The 25,220-nt window shown below is 44.8% G+C and overlaps 1 protein-coding gene across 2 annotated transcripts in view; it reads left to right on the top strand.

Annotated features, from left to right (window-relative positions):
- Positions 1-25,220, top strand: part of LOC124298734 (leucine-rich repeats and immunoglobulin-like domains protein 1) — a 305,656-nt gene that overhangs the window by 219,087 nt on the left and 61,349 nt on the right. For both annotated transcript variants that reach the window (XM_046751149.1, XM_046751148.1), the window contains exon 6: positions 23,399-23,469. In XM_046751149.1, coding sequence (XP_046607105.1) covers positions 23,452-23,469 — 18 coding nt within the window. In that variant the 5' untranslated portion in view covers positions 23,399-23,451. The remainder of the gene's footprint in view (positions 1-23,398; positions 23,470-25,220) is intronic.

Here is a 25,220-nt window from a genome sequence, read left to right as displayed (position 1 = left end):
CTGTAAAGTATATGTTGTAAGGAAAAACTGTTCTCTACTTTACAACTCGTCCTAGCCGAGAAGTAGATATAATATAAACCAGTGAATAATTAACCGGGGTACCAATAATAATAGGTTTCAAGCGATAGAAGGACACTTGAAACTTAAATTTTATATTTTTACGAGCGACTTGAAAGCTCGCGATGCTGTGGTGAGTTAAGAAATTCCTTCACCGACGAAGAAGCCTCTCGCTTGGTTCTTCCGTAGTTGTAGCTCCGATATCTCGAACTAATGAAATTATACTAACAAATTGGTGCAATTATTTACCCACTTATCTGTGAAACAGAGCGAGAGGAAGAGACATAGATGGCAGAGTGAAGACTTCACGTTTCGCTTCATTATATCGATCTTATCGGTAAGCGCAGCCTTCGTTTTTTTAGTGTCCAACACTTTTTATGACTACCAGTTTCTCTATATTTGGGGTAGATAAGGCGTTCTCAACTAACGGTTCCGCGTCACATATCCTCGGTAGGTTTATCGGTACAGCCTCTCGAATAACCTTCGGGTCTTCGGTGGATCTCGTAAAACCCTAAGATCACAGTAGTAGGTGTGTATGTACACCGGATAATAAAAGTATGAGTGGAAGAACGGAGGTCTTCGTAATTAGAAATACGTCTTGCCGAATGTTTTTTATACTGCGATAAGGGGAGTAAAACGAGACTCGATAACAAGAATAAAAGCGAAGAAAAGAAAAATCACCCAGCCTTCTTTCGCGCGGATTGTTTGAATAATGCACTTTGCGGTTTGTTCAGGTTGGCTTATTATCACTGAGGTGTGAATTTACATCTGCCAACTTGGGACATCTGTAGGAGGGGGGAAGAGTTTTTCCCGCGTGTACTTTACGTGACCAATCTGCCAAAGTCCTGTCTTATTTGACTTGACCGAACGTGATTCAAAATCAAAATCCGTAGAATTAAGTAAAAATCACGTATCCCCTGGAGATAAATGAATATACCTAGAGCGGTACAACAAACATTTGTCACACCAATTTAGTCCCATTTTGACGTAGGGTTAATTATCTGATTAGCCATGTATACATATAAACGCAGTGAACAAACAAGTTTTGTAACTTTCGTGTTCTCATATACCTTGAGTTCAAGTGTTTAATATTGATGTGAGATGAGGGTAAGAGCAAGAAATAACAAAGGAGTGACGCGTCTAGCAGGTTAGAGCACATACCAGGTAACCTACCCTTCTCTTCACTCCTACATCTCAGCTCATGAAAAGTTTTAAATTTGTATTACTCTCGGAGTAATAAAGTCACGTCCTGAAATCAGACGCGTAATTCACTTTTTACGATTTTTCTCCGCTGTTTTCTTTATTTTTTTATTCTTTTTCTTCATCCTTCTTTCTCTCCACATTTTTCCACTTCAGCCCTTACGTCGCGTCACACCCTCGACGGGCGAATGTGACCTCACCAAAAACCGGGAAACTTTTATAGCATGGATATACGTGTATACGTATATATATATATATATGGTGACATTGTAAAGCAATAAAAGTCAGTCGTTTTTTCGTTTCTGTATTTATTTTCGTTTCTTCGTTTACAGTACGATTCACTCTTATATTTTCGCGTTCTCTAAGAGAAGAAGGAGAATAAAAAATAAAACAAACCCTCGGACGTAGGTATAACCTGTGCCTGCAGTCGGAAATACATTTTCGCGATAGCAAAGTGAGGAGAATTTCGGCTCTCGACTGCTTTCGATGGCTCTCGAGGATCCGCGGATTTATGCCACCCTGCAATTCCCTCCCCCGCGTAAAGTCTCGTCGCGACTCTTTGGGAACTCGCGCGAATAAGTTGAGGTGTCGTTTACTCCGCCATGGTGTAATATACTTGCCTACCCTATAAGGGCCGTTTTTGAAAATGAGTTTTCCTTTCCCTGACACCCTCGAACCTCGCGTTTATGCTAACGGGAATTTCCTACCCGATTTTTCCCCCATATTTTATGCTAATTCTTCGCCAAACTCCGACTTGTATGCGGATATCGGCAAATCGGTCACATTCGATTTTTCTTCGCTACAAATTTCCCCGCCACCTTTACAGCTCTAGACTTTAACTTCAATTAGAGTGAAAAATTTCCAGTCCCTACATCGGTTTCAGTCCGCGATTTGAAAGAAAAAAATACATATATTCGTCTCAAGTCTGAAAGTTTTCGTTCCACTCGCCGTCGTCGCTTATATACATATGGATTTCGGAAAAAATAAAGAAGAAAATCTAAAAATACAACAAGGATATTCGAGCGTTGAGCATCGCAGCTATTCTAAGCTACTTTCAATCTTATTGCCTGCAATTTGCCGGCGTTAATATTTCCTTGGTAGGCGACAGGCACCTGATTACGTCGTTCCTTCCTTTCTTCCGTCCGTCCGTCGTTCCTTCCATCCCTTCTCCTCTCCCACTGTCTCCTTTCCCTCCTATCCATCAACGAAGAAAACTTTCGCCCCGTACCGTAGCGAAGCCAAAGTCATCCCTCAAATTTAAACCACGAGCGGCATAAAATTTGAAAAGTTAATCAAGCGCATTCCAATAATAAATTAATTTCAGATATATCAAACCTTCGTAAGCGAGATTTTCACGTCCCGAGATGTCGGGAAATGCCGCCTGCAGCTGCAGTGCGGTGTAAGCGAATGAAAAATTATAGAGCGCACAGAACCCGGGTAGATTTTCACCGAAAAACGAAACAAAGGTACGATGATCTCCTTCTCTTTCCCGCGAGTCCCGCGGAGCAAGGCGCGGGTGTTTACCCATCCACCTTCGTACGTATGCGGAATAAGAGCGAAGAGACTGAGTGCAGGGCATCAGGGACTGTGCAGCGCGGCGGTACGGAGTATGTAGCTCTTTCATTCTTTTATTCTCATGAAATATTTCACTGCTCAGAGGAGCAAACTCTCACCGGTGCATGCGGCGTCTAACGCGACTCCCGCGGAAATAATGACCCGGCGTACACGCCGGTGGGTGGGTGATTCTTTATATAAAGGGTGTGGATATTTTTTGCGACCCAACCTGCAGGGGTTAAACGCGTGATACGTTGGAAAAAAAATGGGAGGAATTGAAAGTCTCGCAGGTATGTGCCGACCGCGATCTGGACGTAATCTAAGTGCGGCATTAGGTATATTGGGCGGAATTTTTTATCAGGGTGAAAGTATGGATGATCGTAATAACAAGGAGAGACGCACACACCGGCTGGTCTGCGGTAGCTGTTGCAAGTAGGTATACAGATCCTCGTTTCGTTTCGGAAAGCAGCTATCAATTTCACGGCACATAGTAAGTGTAGTCCGTTATATCGCATACACCGTGCATAGGTATAACCTACGATATAACATACTTGTACGTATGCCTATTTGGGTAGAAGTGTTCGAGAATGAGATTGGGCGCACGCATGCCACTCTACGAAGATATACACGCATTTATATCCTTCCAGACGTAATTTCAACGAGGTACCTCTACTACACCTAGCAGGAAAAAATTTCTCATCACTTTTTTACGCACGGTAAATAACGGATCGTATTATTTTACTTATACGCGCCAGTCTTCCAATTCCCAAGATTCTCAACCCCTTTGCTATCCGTAGAAACGGGGCAAAAAATAAACGAACAAATAAATGAATGAAACAAAAGCAAATGACAACGACAAATAAATAAATAACATTCCTGCAAATAACAGGCACGGTTTATTCTACACCATGATAAATTCCATCGTAGGTAAACGTGACTCGACGATCCATCATGTAATAAAACCTTGCGAGGCTGTCATCGTTCGAGAATATCGCCCCTAAATAATCCATACGACAATTTTTTTTATTCCTTCTTCTCCAATTCACGCGTGTAAGAAAATATGACGGTAAAAGAAACAACTTGAACGGTGGAAAAGAATTGATGAGAAATTCGTCCTTACGTTGTTCTAAACATTCTTTAATTTCTTATTTCGTCTTAAACATTTATTCAGACAGCTATAACAGTAGAATTTTGTTTAACACAAAAGGCAAAACATTGACACCGCGTTTACCGCGCAAGGGAAAAATTTCAATGAATCCAACAAGCAACAAGGAGACGCCGAGAAAATTGGAAGGCTGTACATTTTTCGGTGTTCATTACACGACGATACTTATAAAACCGAATTAGGAGTATAGATGACGCTGTTTATTGGGCCTGAAAAGATCCGCGGCGTGGTTAGGAAAGGAAAAATTGCTTGATGTAATTTCTCTTGGCTCGAGGAGGACTTTGATACGCTTTATCCATCGTCTCAGCTCGAAGTTTTGTGTGTGTGTGTGTGTGTGTGTGTGTGTGTGTATTCAGAGCATCGCGTGTATCCGTAGGCAAGAAATACTTTTAGGAGGACGAGTTCCTCATCCGCGAGGTAAGAGGTCAAGCCGGCATGAAATTCAGGAGTTGCAAAAGCTTATTGGCGTGATATGAGGGTTGCCCAACCAGGTGATTACCAATCACTCTTGATCAGCCCTCGGTCTTCTCTGATATATATCCACCGTCCTCCAAGGAGCGGCCACCCCGCCGCTCCAGGGGCTCGAGCAAATCCGACCTTAACTGGACCTGAGTCAACCCAAAGCCGAAAGGCAGTTCATGCTGGCCGTCTCGCCCCTCTGAATTATTGCCAACGTCGTCCCTGCACCACTCGCCTTTTGATTGTCCGGCGAGGAAAAACCGGGCATACGAAAAGGAGCAGAAGACCAAGAAAAAGAAGAAGAAGAAGAAGAAGAAGAAGGATATACTGGAGGAGAATCTTCCCTCGTCCATTTGATAAACGGTTCTGTCGCGTTTATTCCCCCCCTCCCTTCGGGAAATTGTCACCACTGCGGTAAATGCAGGTGAACCATCGTCGCAGCGACTCTTTTCGATCACTCGAACCCGAACCCGCGACACCCTTCTCGCCTTGGCGCGCCTCTGAGCTAGGGCAATTCAGGTAATTACCGATCCAATCGATCGCGTCCTCTTTAACGGTTCCTTCCCAGTCGCTACCCAGCTTATATACACTGTCCTACGTGTTACTCGCCACTAAGGCTGCCACCCCGTCTATAGCTTCCTCCATATTCTATAGCCGGCCTAGGTTACATCGGTCCGTGCTCTATAGAGTCTATAGACTCAATTGCCCCCGAGACCTACTGCCTTGCAGTGATGATATTGCGACTCCCTCGCAATCGACAACCCGCAGAATAATGAGGATTATTCGCGACCGACGAACCCGCGATCGGACACTATTTTGAACTGACGGAACCTTGAAAATTATTCGATCAATTCTCAGAGGCTTTGCAACTTGACCGGAATTCAATGAATGTGGCATTTCTCAAATTGTCTGCTGTACAAATTTCAGAATTCAAAATACGTAGAGTAGATCGAACTTCTGTCCATCAATCCTTGGATTACAATCGGCACGCAAATATGTTACGTGTAGAAGATTTCTCAACCTAAAATCAATTGAACAACGAAACGCGATTCATCATTGCAGTTCGTATATTTATCGTCGTAGCTCCAAGTACTTTTTTACCTATCTTCTCTCTCTACCTCTCTGTGATTTCTTTTCTGTCGCTTCGTCACGTCTTCGGTAAGAAACTACCTTCGCAAGCCTTTCACTTTGCCGTCTGCACGCGTCGACGGTACAGCAGGTAATTTTTCGAAGAGTCTTGAGTGCGTAGTTGCATAATTGCGACAAATAAAGGAATCGTCAGCCGGTATGCGGTGAACGTTAGCATGTACAATGTACATATATATCTAATCTGCACTTTCGCACGACACTTGCGTCCCGAGTTGGTAATTTGTGTTAAACCTCCCTACACTGCGGGGCCGATTGTTATCTTTAACGCAAATTAATTTCAACTACCGGCACAATTGCAGCTGCCGTACTCTTGATTAACAATAAATTACCGTTAAAGTTCTTCGGATGCAATTTGCTCATTACGTTGCGCGTTAACGCATCGCCCGTAATATTTCACCCTGTGGTATTTTACGAGGCAAACAAAAGTTGGAATCTCCTCTCTTTTTTATATAACGTATGGCCTCGGTTGTATCCTTCGTCAATTTACAGTTGAGCTTGGGTAAACGGCAATCGTTTGTATCCGTAAAACGTGACAACGTTGAGTCTTGTTTTATTCTTCTCGTCTCGGTCTCCCTGTTTTTACCTTTCCTCTCTTTAGACAGCATCCGTTTCTTTAATGGGAGTAACAACGTCCAGCGAAACGAGCTACAGTTGCGATTAAGCGACTCCATTTCCACGGGAATTACTTATACAGCAAAGAGCGACGTAGCTTATCTCGCGACGTTCCATAACTCAGTAATACTATCTGCGTAAGCTGCGATGTCGCCCAGAGACTGGACACACATGCGAGTGTGTAACGGCGGTATAGAAATTACCAGAGTGAATTCGTACGCGTTGAAACATGTTTGACGGTTTCTTACGCGTCGGCGTAACATTTTCCCCCGCTTTGCTCGTTCAAAAAATAAACGGCGGATTAGGTAAAATCTTTTCCCACACAGTCTTTCAACCTACCTACGTTCCTACAGCAGAATCTTCCAAGAGTCTAATTTATACAATAACTCTTTTCGGCCGACGTGTACAATTTCTTCAAAAAACTGTCAACCTTTATATTATTACATGTAACAGAAGGCAATGAGAATTTCTGAAAAAGGAATCGGGGGATGTATGTGGGAGCTGAAATTTGTTTAATAGGCAAATAAAGTTTGAGGTATTATTCATTAATTTCGAAATCAGGTTTAACGATTCCTACGGTCTGCACAGACTCTGTGCTGTGCGGCCAATTATGATGTGTCGTGATAAATTAGATAGATTCACAGCGGGAGGAATAAACCACAAAGCAATTAAATCCCTCTCACGTAACGCCATCGCATGTATACGATTTTCTAATTTCTGCTGCCTGCTGCTCGCGCAGCCCCGAAACTCAAGCCGTAAAGAATTTATGTAAATTACTTTGTATGCGACGCCGCTGCAGGCAGCTCCTTGTTAACTACAACGAGTTATACAATATACCTACCTACCTACCTACCTGATTCTCTTCACCGCACGTTTTCATTCTGTATTCCATGAATCAACTCCGAGCTACTTAAAATTACATCTCTTTCAATTCTTCCGAAATACCCACGGCATGTAGGTACGTATTCCTGCCCACGCGTACATCCCACAGGCTTAATTAACCCAGGTGTCGTCAAATTTTTATTTTTCTTTTTTTTTTTTTTACTTATTGTTTTTAAAATCCGCTTTCGGCCTCCCCACCGCTTCCTCTCCTCAGTTTTTGGCCCACGAAAAACCCCGGGACGCAAATAACAGGAGCTTTAACGGCGGCGAGCTTTCAGGCAAGCGATCGCTGAAGTGAAAGCAAAGTTCCCGTACCACCGGAACCTTTTTTCAATAACTAGATATAACCAGAGACGGTCCCGACTACGAACTGTGGCTGACGTTTGTCAGAAAGTCAACGAAGCGTGTTGCCTCCGTGTCACGTGCTGGCGACACTCTTGCCTCCTGCCTCCTGCCTCCTGACGCTCCGTTTGCTTGGCTGACTGGCTGGTCTCGGGTATCAGAACCAGCTGTACAACGTCTACAGAATTCGCATATCTCGTCACGAGACGTCGGGGTGACTTTGCGTCTCACCTGAAGTGACAGAAGTCGGTTATGATCGCCCGGAGAAATCGAACGTGTGCACCTGACGAACGGATCGATTTACATACTCGGACAATTCGGTTACTCACAGCTTCAATGACTACAAGTCGACGACGACATCTGTACGAGGGTGATCCGAGTGAAAGTGGTCGAAAGAAAAGTTGCGGATTAGATTGTGCCGACTTGTGATCGCAGTCCAAAGTAGCCCAAAGCTGTAAATCGTTGACGGTCGATTTGGCGGAATATTATAAATACGCTGTCGGGTTGAAATCGACGCAAGGACCTGCCGAATGGATATGCGAACGGTGCCGGAATTCTCGAGAAGACGTTGATCTCTGAAAAGGGTCTCGAACGAAGCTTGAAAAGTCTGGATGTTTTCTCTTCAAAGGTTCATCCAACGAAGCCTGGAAATGATACCGGATCGGACCGCGATTAACGGACAACCTTTCAATGATCGGGAATAATTCTTCTCGTCTTTCGACTTTGAAAATTGGTCGTGCGAACTGAGAAATCAGTTGTAATTCGTTATCAAACGATTACTTTTTAACTCTCATAATTTTTCACAAGACCTTTACAGAGAACGGGCTGAAATTCAAACAAAAATAGCTCTTGCATCAAACGAGTTGACAAATCGTACAAGGTGTACACCGAGCTTGCCAGAGGCGCCTGAGCCGAAATTCAGGTTTGATCTCAGGCAGCCTCCGTGCCGAAAGCGCTGTATACACCGAGGGTGTGGGAAAGGTTCCGGAAGTTTGAAGAGTTAATGAATTTGTCTCGTTCATTAGTCTAATTCGGTAGGAATTCCTCGCGAGCAAAGGGTTCCCGAGTTCTGAAGTGACCCGAATATGCCGGAGGGTCATGTGGTATCGGCACCCGGGTCACGGGGTGCGAGGGCTTCCTTTTCGTTGCCGAATTTCGGTTCCGCGGTACGACTTGCGAGTCTCCCGGAACCTGTCTCTCCGATGTTATCCTTGGACCCCTGACGTCGACGCCTGAACGAGATACTCGAGCTGGTCGGAATCCTAATAATCGTATACGCCACACGAGTCGCCCACTGTGCTAACAAAAAGGGAGACAAATTTCCGTATCACTTTACAGAGCCGAGTTGTATTATATATTATATCCCCCCTCTCCCCTCGCCCCTGTCCTCCTCTCACACTCGCGCGATCGTTCGCTCCGAGTATTTTCCCGCCGTCTCGTTTCACTATTTTTTTGTTCTTACGTTTCTACTCGTCGTCTACTTACAATTTGTTCCTTCCCTCCTCCCGTAAGGAGCGACGACTTGTGACCACTGTACACAAGCTGTATATAACATCACACGGCGTACAATTATCATCACTGTTATTAGCGATGATATTCGTTTGTTGTACCCCGCGCTGTATTTTAGGAGTACCTAAGCGCAGCCTGGGCTTAGGATATCATTTATCACGGTATAATGTTAATCGTTTCACAACAACACACCGCCCTTGCTCTACGTAACTAACGTAACTACCAAAGCCTGAGCTTTCACCGAGTCGAACCACACGCGGGGGGGGGGGGGGGGGGGGGGTTTCCCATCCTATTCGTGCCAGGATCTGCTCGAGCGAGCAGCTGCATCGTTTATCTCGGTTGAACCGTTGAAACCTGCCCATTAATAGGCGAAACGGAGAGAAGGAAAAGAATCACCGTTTACAGATAGATTAGAGGCTGAAAAACACTCGGCTAACATACGTATATGGCACGTATACATATGTAGCCATCGGTACGGGATCCAAGTGCTTTTTCGGAGCTTGAACCTCCTCGGTGCGAATACGAAGGTGGAAGGTAGAGACGAGGGAATGAGAATGAAGGCTTACTCTACCCTTCGGCCTGGTAATCTTGTTACGTGTACGCCACTGCGGGCAGGCCTGAGTATCGATCGCTTGTAATGTCATTTTAAAAACTGTCACACGCCGCACTCGCGCAATTATTATCATCCCATAATCCGATTTTCTTTTCTCCCCGTGGCCAGGACGCGATTTAACCGCGCTGCGAAATATCACCCGCGGGTTATACGAGGAGTGGAAAATGAATTAATTATTCAAATAAACAATTACTCACCGAAGCGGAGTAGCTGTATTGTTGATTAAAAAATCACGGGTAAGAGAGGACTTTTTCGAATCATATACCTCTCTGTCCTTTAAAATTTTACCACACCTACGTACGAAAATATCGATCTGCGTGAGAACAGCAACGAAAAAATAAATAACCGTGAACAATGAAAATGCGCACAACTCGCGCATTTTTATTTTATAGCATATTGGCTAAACTCTTTATCGTTAGTACAGGCGCACCGTAACGGGGTGAAAAAATGACGATAGAAAACAAAATAAGCGGGAAAAAAACACGGAGAAAAGTCGGGGCGAAAAAAAAAAGTGAAATGAAAGGGGGGGGATGAACGGGTTTTCTTCGTCCGCTAATAAAAAGGGTTTGTAGCTGAGGTGGTTGAGTGAGGTGAGCTCCCCAGTTACCAGACTGAGGACAGTCGACAGGCAAGATCTTAAAAAGTTTCCTCTACCCGGAGCGATAAAAAATAATTGGTATCGGGTCTTTTCACGATCTCAGCCTCCGCCCGCGGTCCCTTTCTCCCCCCGCTCCTTCTATTCTCCGCGTCTCCTTTCCGTCCTCCTTCCTTCTTTCTTTAAAACAAACCCTTAAGCCGCGTGTATATAAATTGTTAGCTCTATTTACTCGCGCTGCGCTGCGCTGCCTTGCCTTGCCTTGCCTTGCGGTTAAACAAGAAGATCTTCAAAGCTCTGTATACCTATGCCCGGCTATGTGTTAGCCACGCCAGTCGGCCACACTCGCAACATTTCTGTATCCTTGGAGGGAAGGGAAAAGCGAAGCGGAGAGGCGAGACGAGTTTTATCGAGGCGTCCATATCCGACTATATCTATCCTGGCTTTGTCTTCCTTCTCTATAATATAGGACGAACTGAGGCCTCCTCAAAATCCCGGGAGAATACCGGAAGGAAAAAGTTACCCGAATATTGCGTTACCAACGTTGGGACGGATACGTCTATGTACATCTCTCTACGTGTGTGTAACAAGATTTCGTTTGCCAATCGACCGTTCGCCCTTCGAAACGATGGGAACAATGATAATAATCGTGATAATAATGTTCCGCGAGGAAATACGCGGGTCGCCTCGATTTTGGCTTCAAAAATAGAAAATAAGGTGTAGAAACAGCAAGAATCGATTTCTGTTCAATGATAATACCTTCAATACGTACACTGAGAGGCAAAAGTCCCTGTATCGACTAAATGTTTGGTCACAGGCGGGGAAGTAAATATTTATTTGTCCGAATTAAAGATCCATCGGTATAACAAAATGTTCAGTTGATTCAACTAAATTTTGTTAAACCAACAAAAGTATTTTGTTAAATTAAGCAAGTATATCGTGTTCGTCGCATTCAGTTGAATCAAACGAATATCACTTGGCTCAAATAATCCTTTTCCTCGGTACAAGCCCAAACTTCTTTTCATTTCACATTATTTTCAGACCACGTTTTTGTTTATAATTATAAATTTCTCTGGTAGATCGCAATTAAGCTTTCATCAACAATTTGCTTGGGATTGTCGCAACTTTGTGAAATTTGTAAACTAATTATCGCTTGCTTGAACAAAGCGCACAATTGGTTTACCTCGAAATTAGTAATTATTGAAAACGATGGAAATATATTATGTTACCTTCCTCTTTGATCTGCCACTTATTTGTTACATCTTTACACAGAATCCGTTACAGATTTTTTTTCTTCTCTCGCCGGCGTTCCGATTGTTACAGTACCGTCTCAACTTGTTCCCCCTTCCTTCGATCCCCCTGTCGATCGGAGATTAAACGTTGGCTGTTAATTATCTTACGGGTAATTAAAAGTACCACTCAAACGCGTACGAAACGATGTCGGACCTGACCGTCAGGCTCGAAAAGACTCATCACTCAAAACAACCGATGACCGCAATATGTTGATCGATCGGAGATATTCACCAAGGACAAACAACGGGGGGGAATTACGAAAGATCTAAGAGAATCAAAGAGTTCTCTGTGCGATTTAAGCGAACGCCGAGCCAAAGAAGTCTCACGAACAAGGAATATTAAGAAAGAAAATAGATGTATTTGGACACAAGCTCTCTTTTTAAAGTCTAGAGACTGACTGTTTTTACAATAATGTCGGTTGACGCAGCAACCTTATTCTTTTTAAAGACATAAGAGGTTTATAAAAACGTCTTTTATCTATGATGACTACTAGATCATTTAAAAGGGGACAAAACGGGTGATTTCACCCTTTGTAACATTACTCCCCCTCGAGGAAAAGAGTCGACCCGACTCGGAAAAGATAAACAATTACAAAAAATGTGATCTAGCAGTCAGTGCTCGAAGGTGAGTTGGAGCTGTGGCTCTAAAAATTAAAAGACTCCCTTTTTACTATCTGGCATTTGCCCACAGTCTCAAGGTAAACCACAGAAAACCTTGAGCAGATAGTTGAGCATTAAATAATCTCAAAAATGTATGTGCCATGTTTTATAAAGGTCAGTGTCAATGAGTGTTATGTGGCTTCATGAATTCAAAGTTATCCGAAACGGTCCAGATCGATGTCGAAAAGAAATCCAATCCTCTTCATGAAGGATTGTCCGAACGAAACAGGCTGGGGTGGAAACATCGAGGCGGGAACCGAAAATTCCAGGACCAAACAGAATAAAAGCAGATTCCTTTTTGGAAATTCACACAGGAAACAGGGAAATACATGGGTGACTGATCCAGGACTTCTTTAGAAATAGTTCACCCTAGAGTTTTGGAAGGACAAATGTGAGTGATGGTATAACCATTCAAATTCACCGAGTGAATTTGGGAGAATACACGAATAAAATAAATTAAATATGTAGTCAAAAGAAAAGGAACGATCTTATCTGAATATCCGGAGAACCCAGGCTAAGACCGGACAAACAGTACAGCTGGAGTTAACATCGGGAACAGCCAAAGACGGCAGATTCGTCGGGAAAAATCTATAAAAACTCAAAGAAACTGACATATGGGTTAGAAAAATAAGAGAGGATCGACCGAACGCTCACTACCTCATTCAAGCGCAGAACCGAAACACTCTTCAAGCCAAAGAAATCGATGTATCAAAATTTCTCGAATCGACGGAAGTCGAAGATCCCGACCTGTCAACATCATAGCTGGAGAAAAACCGGTAGTATCATGAATTGCAGAGCGATACGATAAAAGAAATAAGGGAATCCACTCATCCCAATCTTTCAAAACGTTTCGAGGTTGATTTTACGGTAACCAGAACAAAGAGTCGAATCGCCGGTAGAAATGACGCAGTTGTGAGCGGAAAGAAAATCTACGCCTAAAATGCCTTCATCTTCTATATCAGCTACTAGAACTTCATGTGGGGATTGAACACAATCCGCTACTGTTACCTGTACGACCATCTTACCTACGACAGGAGTAATTGCTCCGGTAGCAGTGCGAATAGACGCAGAAGGATTAATTGAAGCAAGAGACGAAATCATATCAGGACGAACAACGGAAATTTCGGCTCCAGTATCTATCACCCACAAACAACTTAGTCCGTTAACGGAACCTTTAGCATATAGGCCGGTACGACGCAGGCCTCTAACCACGAACTGTGAAGCAATAGGGCTAAGGAACTTGGAAGAAACCGATGATATCCGCCTTTTCGAAACATCGGTAGCTAGTTTCCCGAATTCTGAGGAACAGAAGGTTGTGCTGACCAAACTGGATTAGAGGTAGCCCTCTTGGAAGCATTTTTGCGCCACGAATCTTCCGCAGTCTTCAACTGACGGTCGAGTTTAAAACAATTCTTCGCGATATGTCCTCTTACGCCGCAAAACTGGCACTCTGAGACAGGCCGATTGGAGTTTGATCTATTGTAACGAGAGAAACCACTATTTTTCCTTCCTGGAAGAGAATCTGAGCTAGGCTGATTGACTGAAGGACGGGACGAAGAATTTTCTGAAGGTTCAGCTTGGCTCAATCGATGAAGTTGACGCGAACCTAAATCCGCCTCGTTTATGGCTTCTAATTCTAAGCCCTTAATAATTGCTTCATGTAGAGAAGTTGGAGCTGCGAGCCTCAAATGATACCGAAGCTCCGGATTCCGAATTGCATTAATGAATTTCGCCCGAGCTATCTGATCTCTAGCCTTTTCTGTACAATCAGTAAGGGAATGTCGAGCGAGACGTTCGATGTCATTTCCGAGAGAGGCTAAATCTTCCTTGGGCCCTTGACGTCTATTTTCAAACTGAGTAAAATAAAGTTTGGAAAGATGTTCTTCGCCAAACCGGAGCTTAAGAGCCGCACAAATGCTGTCGAAATTTTCAGAATCCGAATCTGAAAGCGATCCAAGAACTACCAAAGCCGGACCGGACAAAGAAGCTGTCAAATTAGCTGCTTTCTGGGACGGATTCCAACCATTAACCTTACTAATCATGTTAAACTGACGTTCGTATAGACTCCAAGCAGACGAACCGTCATACAAACCGGGCTTCAAATTCGATTGTTTCGAGGGCAACTCTACAATACTCGCGGAAGGTACAGAGACCTGATTGAGTCCGAACGAGCTCTGAGTTTGCGGAGGGAGAACATTGACAGTTCCGCGTGATTTTAAAAAGGCCAAGAACTCTGACTGAATATCTACGCTAGGCTGAGACGACGCGACAGGAGGCTCAACTACTTCCGAAATATCACGTGACGGAACATCGTGGCATCGCGGAAAAGAGCTAACCTGAGCTTGTCGCGAGACATGAGCAGGTGGAAAATTTTTAGCAACAGGGGGAATTTCGCCTCCCCCATAAATAGCGTCAGACCTTGATTGATCCGGAATTGAATGAATGGAGGTCCTCCTTGCCGGGACCGGGACTGAAGGAAGTGAAGTCCTTCTACCTGGGGATGGAACTGGGCGTATCGGGAATTCCTGCGGCCGCTCCTGAAGCTTCTGCACACCTTGCAGGATCCCGATCAACGCCTGAGACACGATTTCTTGTTGTTGACGCTGTTGCAAGAGGAGTTCGTGCAGAAGATTCTGCTGTTCCTGTTGCTGCTGTTGTAGCAGTTGTTGATGTTGTTGTTGCTGTTGTTGATGTTGTTGTTGCTGTTGCTGATGTTGTTCTTGCTGCTGAATCTGACGCATCAGCAAATCTTGGTTTCCCTGGATTAGCTCCGCCAAGAGAGCTAGCTGGGGCTGAACCTCAGCTTCCGAACGACGAGAAATGGGCGGAAACGCTGGTTCAGGAGAACGCTGGCACGACGAAACGCGTCCGGCAGCTCGTCGCTCCGCGCGTGATGCTCTCGACGTAGGAGTTCGTTGCATTATTTTAAATACTTCTTTACACTCAAAATTCACTCAAATGGCACAGAAGAGATCCCGCTTCTGACACCAATGTTACAACGGGGGGGAATTACGAAAGATCTAAGAGAATCAAAGAGTTCTCTGTGCGATTTAAGCGAACGCCGAGCCAAAGAAGTCTCACGAACAAGGAATATTAAGAAAGAAAATAGATGTATTTGGACACAAGCTCTCTTTTTAAAGTCTAGAGACTGACTGTTTTTACAATAATGTCGGTTGACGCAGCAACCTTATTCTTTTTAAAGACATAAGAGGTTTATAAAAACGTCTTTTATCTATGATGACTACTAGATCATTTAAAAGGGGACAAAACGGGTGATTTCACCCTTTGTAACAATATTTTGATTAATAAATTATACCTCGGCGAAGTGCCTCCTTTGACCATCCCCACGTATGCGGGACCCAGGTTTTCCTTCTTCGTATCCTGCATCTTTTTATTCTCTTCTACCACTTAAACCCCGTCTTTTAAGCGGCGCCTGATAAATCGACCTGAGATCAGATCGTTGTCGGAGCTACGTGATCCCGACGTTCCTCGCCTCTGGTAGCGGCCGATCTTCGAGGCCCCAGAGATAACATCGCAGCATTGAGTAAATAATTACAAGGGATTGTGAAACCCCTCCTCCGCAGATAACTGATTTCATATCGAGAAGCGGTGTGTGACGAAAAAGGGTAGAGAAGAGAAAAGGAGCGGGAAGAATTTGAGAACCAATCTGGTAACAGCAGATTTGCCTCTAACAAAGTATATTGTGTGAAATTTAGCTCGCGAAATATGGCCGCCATTACCTGCAGCGTACACGGGAAGTGTGCCTTAATAAGGGTGTGGCTACGATGTTTGGGTAATTTCGTATACGCGTACGCGTATACGTATATACGTTAAACAGCGGCTAGTAATTAACTTAATTAATCGTTATAAATCTCCAAGAAATTATAATTAATCCGTAGTAATCGCGGCAAGGATCAGCGGGCCAATGTTTCCCTAAGCCGCGTCTTAGCTGGGAGGCATACCTAGAGGGATGAGAACACCCGACCGTTTCGTACCCTTTACCGAGTGGAGCCTGCAGATACTTGAGCTAATGCTCGCGGAGCTGCGATGTGTAAGTGAAACAGTGAGGCCTTGGCTTGTAAGACCGCGCTTTTCACCTACCTCACCACGCCCAGGGTGAATCATTCAGCGCGAATATATGAAGCGGAGAATCCTTTGGTGATGAATTTTCTCGCCTCGTTCTTGCGGAAATATTGTATTTCAACGATATATTTTTATCTACGAACTTACCGCTCCTGGAGCACAAACAATTCCCGACGAAGAACTATTTCTCACCGTGTAACTGGAACATCGATCAATTCGGTTCGTCCATGCGTTGGTAATCAATGACTGCGCCGATCGATCCTCGGCAACGAAGTCTGTTTTAAATCAAGAATGATGTAGGTAGCTTGAATTCCCTGCGCAAGTTCACGGTTTACAACTCCAGAGGGAGATTTCGGTCAACCGAGCTCTTCGATTTGGTCTATAAAACAAGCAGCCGGCTGAGCCCTGCGGAATCAAACGGTACGCGTGTCTTTACTCAGTTGTAAATTGCTCCTCAAGTTGCAGGGGTGCGCATTGCCGGGACCAAAATTTAAACGAATCTTGAAAGGTATTTTCAGTTTTCGGTTTCGATGGTACATCAGTCTGAGTTTCGAGCCGTGCTTCCATAATACTCGGCCCTCGTCGTTAACAGAATGCGGCTACGTCCGTTGAAGAATTTAATCATTGCCCGAGAAGAAATCCGAAGGATGCCATTCGCGAATAAAATAGCATTGAAGTGAGAGAGAGAGGGAGGGTGAAAGCGAGAGGGCGGCGAGGGGAAGAAGGGAGGGAAGCAAGACTGCCGGAGGGATCAGGGAGAGCGTCGGAAGACCAAGAAAGTGGGTCAGAAATAAGCAGCGATAGAAGAATTGCGAGAGCTGGCATTGTTCGGAATGACCGATGCCTGAGATAAATCCCTTTTCTGACCGGCCCAGCTCTTCGACCGCGTGGCGTGTTTCACTATCGGCTTACCGGTTACCGAAGCGCCCTACACCTACACTTCCGATAAATTCACCTTGAGGAGGTCGGAACGTCGTTTTGCACTCTTGACTTATCTGCAGAATCTCGTGCCTCTCGTGCGGTTTAATCTTTGGAGTTACCTGCACGCTTTGCGTATGAAATACGATTAATTGGTTCAATTTTTGCGAAGAGTGATCCGAATTTGGCGGCGAACTTTTTGCCGTCACCGATGTAACGAGTATGTATTACTGAAAATAAATAAATAAAACTGCAGCGTTGGTCGTAAAGCCGACGAACCTGAAATTTTCACACCCTAGTTTGCAAATAATCAACGACCGAGCGCGGACCTATGCGGCAACCGATTTTTGATCCGGATTTTCGTTGCAGGGTTTTTCAACTTTTGCACACCGTCAAATAACGTTACCCGCATGAAAACGACAAAATATCGCGACCGTACAACCGAACAGCGACAAGTTGAAAATTTCGCAATACTGTTAAATTTTAGTTTATCGAAAATCGATTGGAACGTATAAGCTTTAGTCTCGGTAACGACGCGGAACTGCTGCAAAAATTTCAAGTCGATCGGATTTACGGTTACGGAGGAATCGTGCAGGTCGCCGTTACCAACGTCGCCGCGTTTCAGAGATCGTATATACCTACCTCTTATACAACCACGCTGGAATTCTGATTGTAAATTGGATTCCTTTACCGCAAACCACGGTCTGAGTTTCGTACACTACCCAACCCCGGAATCATACGTCGCCAGTTCCGTTCTGGAATATAATTATATTACCAACGACGTGGAATATCGGTGACAGTCTGGCTTATCCGAGTACCCGCTCTCAGTCTGGACTTGGTCCAATTCTCGCGAATTAACGCAAGGCTCAATTGTGAGCGAAAGTGCGCGTAATCGATCCGGACGAAATTACACACCGCTCGCCTTAACACGGATCGTATTAGATATTCTCGAGAAAGCGAATCGGAGAAATTTCCAGCCGCCTTACGATAACGAAAACTCTCTCACCTACGCGCCTAGCTCTTCGTCGACGAAGAGAACTCGGGGGATCAAGCCTGTTGACGCTGCCGGAATATCCGGGGGTGAACGAGTCCTCGGTATTAACTAGGAGTTAATTACAACAGGTAGGTATATCGCGGCTCGACTCGAATCCGGGTTTAAGGCCGGCTATCATCTCCCGGCTTAAACGTGACGGGAACCGGTTCCACCAGGAATTCGTCTGGGAACTTGTCTGGTACTGTAATTCGACGATATACCCGCAACACACGTTCCGCCGGTGCGGACGGCGTCGTGGTCCCGTCTCGCCCCATAACCTACAAATTTTTAATACACCCCGGCCGAACCTCGAAAACAATTTGTAGACGCGGATAACGACGAAACGCGGAGGGCGAGGCGATTCTCGGCTAAGCGTGACTGAAACACTACACTCCGATCACTCGTGCATTCGATTAAAATGCTTCGATGACTCTCTATCTTCCATCCAGCTCTCCCCTCTTTCCCCTCTTTCACCTTTTTTTCTCGTTATACCTTCTCAATTTCAGTTCGTACCGGATATGAATATCCCCCCCCCCCCCCCCCCGCCGCTTTCTCCGCAGCTCCGGCTTGTGTAAAAGCCTCGGTTGAAAATTACCCTCTTGTAAAGAGAGATATGAGGAGAGAGAAGTTGAAAAAGGCGTCCGTCGCATCGTGCCGACGTGTCCGTGGAGTATTGGGGAAAATTGTAGGCGGTATTCGGAAAAATACGAGCCCCCTTCTTACTTACCAAAAACTTTGGTCGGAAATATTTTGCGGTCCGACTGGATCAACTCGTTCGGAAAATTGTGCGTATCTATAATAAGACTCGAAAGGTCGGCCCGGCCAAGGAATAAATCGATACGACGGTTGAAGGCAGTGATTCCGGTCCTCGGATGTCCCGCTGCGAACGTCGCCCTGTGCATAGATACGTTGGTATGTACAAGCTGCGGGTATACAAGGAAAGTTTTATCGATACCCTTTTCGTCGAGCATGAACCGACTGCTCGGCGGGTCCGCGGGGGATTGTTAGGCACGATGCATTGACAATATAAGCCCGGTGCTTTTGACCCGGCTCTAAAGAAGTGCTCAAAGGTCGACTAATCCCTCCTAACGACGGGGCGGTATAATAAACGGCTCCGGGAGGTAACCTCGGGATTAAAAACTTGGCAATTAAATCGACCGAATGAATTTATCGTCGCGTCGCGTCCCCGAGCTTCAGCCGTTCAGAGACGTCTCACTGGAATTGGAGAATCACGGGCGAAAGTCAACCGCACCCCCCTCACACCTGCAACTTCCGCCGGTATAGATTTAGGGGTGTCTTTCGGAACACGCCGCGGTATTTCCTATCGGGTGTAATTTATCTAAACGGTTTTGTTTGCATCCCCTGGCAGCCGGGGTAATTGCCTCTGGAGGATAGGGAGCCCTGGGTAGGTTGGTACTTCTTTAATTCCTTACACCGCGCAACAAATTTACACAGGGGATATTCGACCGCGGAGCAATCTCGAACCGCGATCTCATCACGGAACTCTCAGCCCCGAGTCCTCCTTGATTCACCGTTTATTATTTAAACAGAACCAGCCCCTATCAGTCATCGGTACAAAGTATATCACACTCGGGTTCGTTCCGACCCTCCGTCGTCGGAGGCGCTAACAAAAAATTCGACAAAATCGAGCCCCGTTCCCGGCTTCTTGCATCTCAATCGTGAAATTTCACCATGATATTAATTTCCTATGCATCTTCTTATGGGTGGCCCGAACCAGTTTCCGCTAGTTAAGGCCCCGGGAGGAAGGCGTGTCGCTCACAAAAAGTTTCGAACATGGTCGATAATGAGCCTCAGCCGTTGTCGTCGCCCGTGTTCGTCGCTGACTCGAGAGCCTCGGTGGAAGAAGCTGTTCTTGTCTGTATACACCTATACATATGTGCGTATATACATACGTGTACATGCCCAGGCCGAAGGGATTTTCAAGATGATAGAAAACCCCACGTGCTCCGGAAGCCTCGTCAACCGCGAGCCAAAACTATAAAATATTATCCACATGCGACACCGACGACCGGACCTTCGTTTACTAATTATTTACGATCCGGTCGGAGAGCCGAGTCGTCCTCCGTGGCATTTGTCAGAAATAATAATTTGAAAAGCAATTTTCGAGGAAAATAGACGATGGGAAATAGTATCCGCGGTAATGGTTACGCGCGGGGTTCGAAATAATAAACGGTTCGAGGAAAATTCTCGGGCGTTTTTAAGGAGACGGCCCGCAATCGGGATGGGGGAGGATTTTCCTCCCGGGATTTCTCATATTCCAGGATATGCGGAGTCGTCGGAGCCGGCCCCGATTTAGCAAGCTCAGTCACCTCTCGCCTTTCGCTGCAGCGCATGGACTGAATGGAGCCGGAATCTCCTATCGTGCACCACCGGCTCAATAGACCTCACTGATCTTCGTGATCCCGGAGTCTAGAGTCTAGACTTTTCCGAGCGCACCCGCGGTGAATAAGACAGAATAAAGGAGGATGAGGAGGAAGGGAGACTCTTCCTCCGTTAAGGAAGACCCTTTTTCGCCCGTAATGCATTCTGATACGAAGCATCAACTTCCTCACTCCCTCGTAATAATCCCTCGAGGCGATACCTCGGGCCCCGAGTTATGGGTCGTCAATTCTATAGTCGCATCCATCCACTGTTATCCGAGCAATTCTACTTACGCTCGCAGATTCTCTCTCGCCCTTTTCGCTTCTTCTTTTTCATCTCTACTTACGCCCGGCGTGCGCTGCGAAAAACGCTTTCAACGGAGCTTGCGTTTGCTGGTTCTTCGAACCCCGATGTATCCACGTATCGGAATTGATCCCTCGCCCTTCGTCGGTCGGAAAACGTGTTCAAACAAGGCGTTAATTTGACACGTGTTAGGGAGCCGAAGTCGGGGGGGCTGGCGGCGACGAAGGAAGGATAGTTTCTCGGTTTCCTGGGGGCAATTTGGCCGGTTTAACAGTGCTGGAAGAAACCGTGGAAGGACGGTGTTCCAGGCGGCGGTGGTGAACAGGGAAAACCCCGTAGCTCGGGCACATTTGGTCGGGGAACGTATGGCGCCGGGAGCCCATGAATACCTCGGAATTGGCTGATAACGGTTCAAATAAAATCGACAGCTCTACGAAAGTCGGAAATCCCTGATCCCGGCTGTAAACCAGCGCCAGCCAGGTAAGCCCCTCGATTGATGTCGCTTGTTTACCGAAACGAGATGAAGCGCCCGATCTATCGATCGGTAAACGGAGTCACCGAGAGAAAGAGGAGGAAAGAGGAAATGGAGGAAACACGGCGAGCGAAAAGGCGGCGCGAACGAGAGGAAGGAGAGGAGAAAGAAAACAAAGCAAAGGAAAGCTTCAGGGAAATCCCCGGCTCCTTGTCAATAATTCACCGACTTTTCGCCTCCTTTCTACTCTTTCCTCGCCTCGTGTTCATGCTTCGCAAACTAAAGGGTATAATATTACCGATCCGATGTACTCGTCGACTGCGGCCAATGACGAAAGGTAGGCTGACCGATTTTCAGGTTCGTTTAAACAGCTTTTCGCAGTGCGCGCACATGCTCGCAACCCACGGGAATCGCTATTCCTTACAATCCGGTAAAGTACGCACCGTACAAACATGACCGTGGGTGGGTAAGTAATAACTGTGACTAGTTTATACGTCCCTACAATTATGGATTAGTTCGGGCGTCACGTGGCCACGTAGTTCGCGGGTCACCGCTATTGAAGAAAAGTCTTGTAAAGGCGGAAGCGTTATTGCCAAATAAAGTTTCGCCGATATTTCTAATACCAAGTTTGACGACTGAGTCCTGCAGGCATTCAGTCGTTTTGAGGGATTCTTTTTTTCTTCGGTTAATTCTCGTACCTAATTTGGCCGTTTACTTCGCACCTTCAATTCTTAGGAACTGTTAAAGCGAAGAAAAATGCACCATATTGAGCTGTGTATTTTATATATCTATTTTTTCTTTTCTTCTTCTTTTCACCGTTTGGGACAATCGGAGCAGTCTTCTCTATTCAAAAATTTAATTTTTACTCTTAACGAGAAGCGTCACGCGAAGGGAAGCAGCGCGTGTCAGTCCTTCTTGAACTCGATCAAAAAAAAAAAAACGCTCCTTAATTTCCTGACGGACGCGAGTCATGGCCAAAAGGCCATGCCTTCAGGCGGAGAAAATTTTCCTCGACAAAATGGAAATTATACACATTGTCGCTACTGGATCACTTTGGTGTAACTTTTGTATCATGGGTGTCGGCTATCTTGCATACTCGAATACTTTTCAACAAACACGTAAACCTCCCTTTTCCTCGCCTAATCCTACTTTTCTCTGTCAGTTTATCGTGCAGTCAAGGATGAAAATAACCTCCATCTGTCTTCCTTCGAATCATGTAACCCATATTCCATAGTCAGCAATTATTCTACCGTGTATCAATGGATCCTTCGTAAAAGCCTGTATTTATACGCATATATTTCTGGGTGGATTCTCTGTTCAACATCTGTTTCAGCCAGTTGCATGTTAATAAACCGCAACAACGTGCCGCTATTTTCTTTTTACACGGCACCGTTTTCAAACACTGAAGCATATCCGTATTTGGCTCTGTTTCTGCACCTGACAAGGCTGTTAGGAAACTTTTCGATTTCTCATTTATGCTTCACGTTTCTTGTCTTTGATTAGAATAACTTCAGTACAGTTACATTGAACCGACATGAGAGACAAACTGTTTCTCTCCTTGAACGCAATCAGTTCGGGCATTTTTATTTTATTTTTTTCCATGTAAATCCGTTGTACACACCGCAGATTATGAGCAAATAAAGCAGCCGTGGTTTCGTGCCAACCGGGTTGAACTTAACCCAGCGCTGAAGCGTTCGTAAATTAATAATAACTTTGACGAGAAGAAAGAGAATATTTTGGTAGGAGTAAGTTATCCAATAAGCAGTGTACTTACAATTAGTCCGACCCCGGTTCAGTTGTAAGTTAGACTGCCCTTGTATACCCGCAACGGTTCTAAAGTTATGAGTTTGACGTTAAGCAGATCCGTATAACAGTTCAAAGTACGAACAATGCGAGCGGTGTTTTAGAAAATTCAATCTGACACTCGCATCGCCAAAGATGTGATCGATCACGGACGGTGTTGTAAAAGATTACTCGAGAGCAGAGAGCAACGACCAATTTTATTTGTCTCAAACTCTCGAATTCGACACGACGCGACTGGCAAATATCGCCATAGCAATCGGTCTTTCCAAAATCCTGCGCGATTGTGTAATTAAATATTTACCCTCCTTGTTTCAGATCCTGTGATTACGACACCTCGACTTCATCATCCGACAGCTCAAAGATCGAAAATGTTTCGTCTACCCTGGGTGAGTGAATATAAACACATCTATAAGAATGTATCTTTACTCTGTACAGAAGTATATGTGCATAGATTCGATGATTGCAAGTATTTACGTTGCATAGGTCGAAGCGCAATGATTGCTGTTGAGATTATTAATTTTTCGGATGAACAATCGAGGCTTCTTCGTTTCCCCGGTTTTTCCGATAAGATATCTATGCGACAAGCTTGTTTTCGGTTCATCAAAGGCGCAGAATCCACTGGGTAACGAACGCCGAGAAATTTCTGACAAATTTCAAGTTGAGTCTAAGTTTCTGTGCGTTAGCATATAATTAGCTAAGCTCTAATTACACTCGGAATATTAGCAACGGTGGTTATTACTTATTACACGAAACTCACCGCCCCAAAACTTTATATCAGGTATACTCGTATACCTGTATATATGGGTGTACATGAACAGGTACACGGTACAGCGCTTTCGGCCAGAGAAAATTTTCGAAATTCCGACAAAATTACGACGGCGTTACGGGTACGCCGGCTGTGCTCAAGCCACAGACGTTCTTATCTGCGATTTTTCTAACGGGTGAAAATAGAAGCTACATCTTGCTTTGGAACGTGAAAACGTTCAAGATTTTTCCGGCTCTCGTAAACTGGACGTATTTTTTTTTTCTTTTTCTTACGATAAATAAAATTTCATATCTTTGAATAGTCGCATTTTTTGGGGTTCGGATCAACAAAGTAATTTTCTTTGTGATACACCTCTTAAAATGTAATCTATAGTTTACCTGCTCGGTAATTAAATGAATTATTTCGTTAATCAGCGCGCTTCTGTGAAGATGATAAGTAATGGTACGAACAAAATGAAATGATGAAAAAAAAGTTAATAAACAAGAAAATTCCGTTATTGCAGGACAAATCTTTTTGTCACAAAACAATGTCGAAAATGGTGTTCAATTTTCTTGAGAAAACAATTTCCCCTCTAATCGTAAACAGGTTGTGTATATATATATACATATATACACACGTGGGTCAACGATGTGCATATACGTGGCACGGTAGGTAATGCCAATGTGAATTCAATTTCCCGGTATACCGAGTCCATGCGCCTTGGTCGGTGCCTTCTATGTGTGGAGAAGATCCTGACCTGCAAATATTAATATGGAAAAAAAAGGAAACGAGGAGAGGAAAAACTAGGGTTGAAATACAAAGAGAAAAAAAAATGAATAAAAATATCTCGGCCAATTTACCCGCCATTTCGAATCACCGTCAAAACTCTTCGTGTATATACATTCGCGTGTGTAATGCCCGCGTGCTTCTGAAATGAATAGCAAACACAAGAAGCATATTTACGGTCGGTCATGCGTGTGCGTCTGTGTGTCTTGCGCGTCTGTGTACGATGCTCGCTGAACCCTGCGAATCGCTCTCTGCTAACCGTTTACAGTTCGATGCCGGGTGCAGGGAACCGGGAACCGAGAATTTAGGGGATGAAGGAGGAAATCGGCCGCGAATAATGATCGCGCGATGCATGATGTCTGCAGACGTCTGTAACTTTCCAAGCTTCGAATCACCCGCTGCACTTTGATTGCGAGTTTGAAAACGTCACATCAGCGACTGCCTCAATTCTTATCCAGGATCCATTTGTTGGACTGAAAGTTGAAACTTTTCACCTCGGCGTTGATAGGGAGAAATATTGAACGGAAAATTGAAAAGGAAAAACACTCGATAAAAACCGAATTTCCTTTTTATTCTTAAAGTTTGGTATTAAGAAATATGAAAATA

Source organism: Neodiprion virginianus, chromosome 2, assembly GCF_021901495.1.
Source record: "Neodiprion virginianus isolate iyNeoVirg1 chromosome 2, iyNeoVirg1.1, whole genome shotgun sequence".
Taxonomy (NCBI): Eukaryota; Metazoa; Arthropoda; class Insecta; order Hymenoptera; family Diprionidae; genus Neodiprion; species Neodiprion virginianus.
The sequence above is the reverse complement of the archived record's forward strand: the minus strand, read 5'-3'. Positions and strand labels throughout refer to the sequence as shown.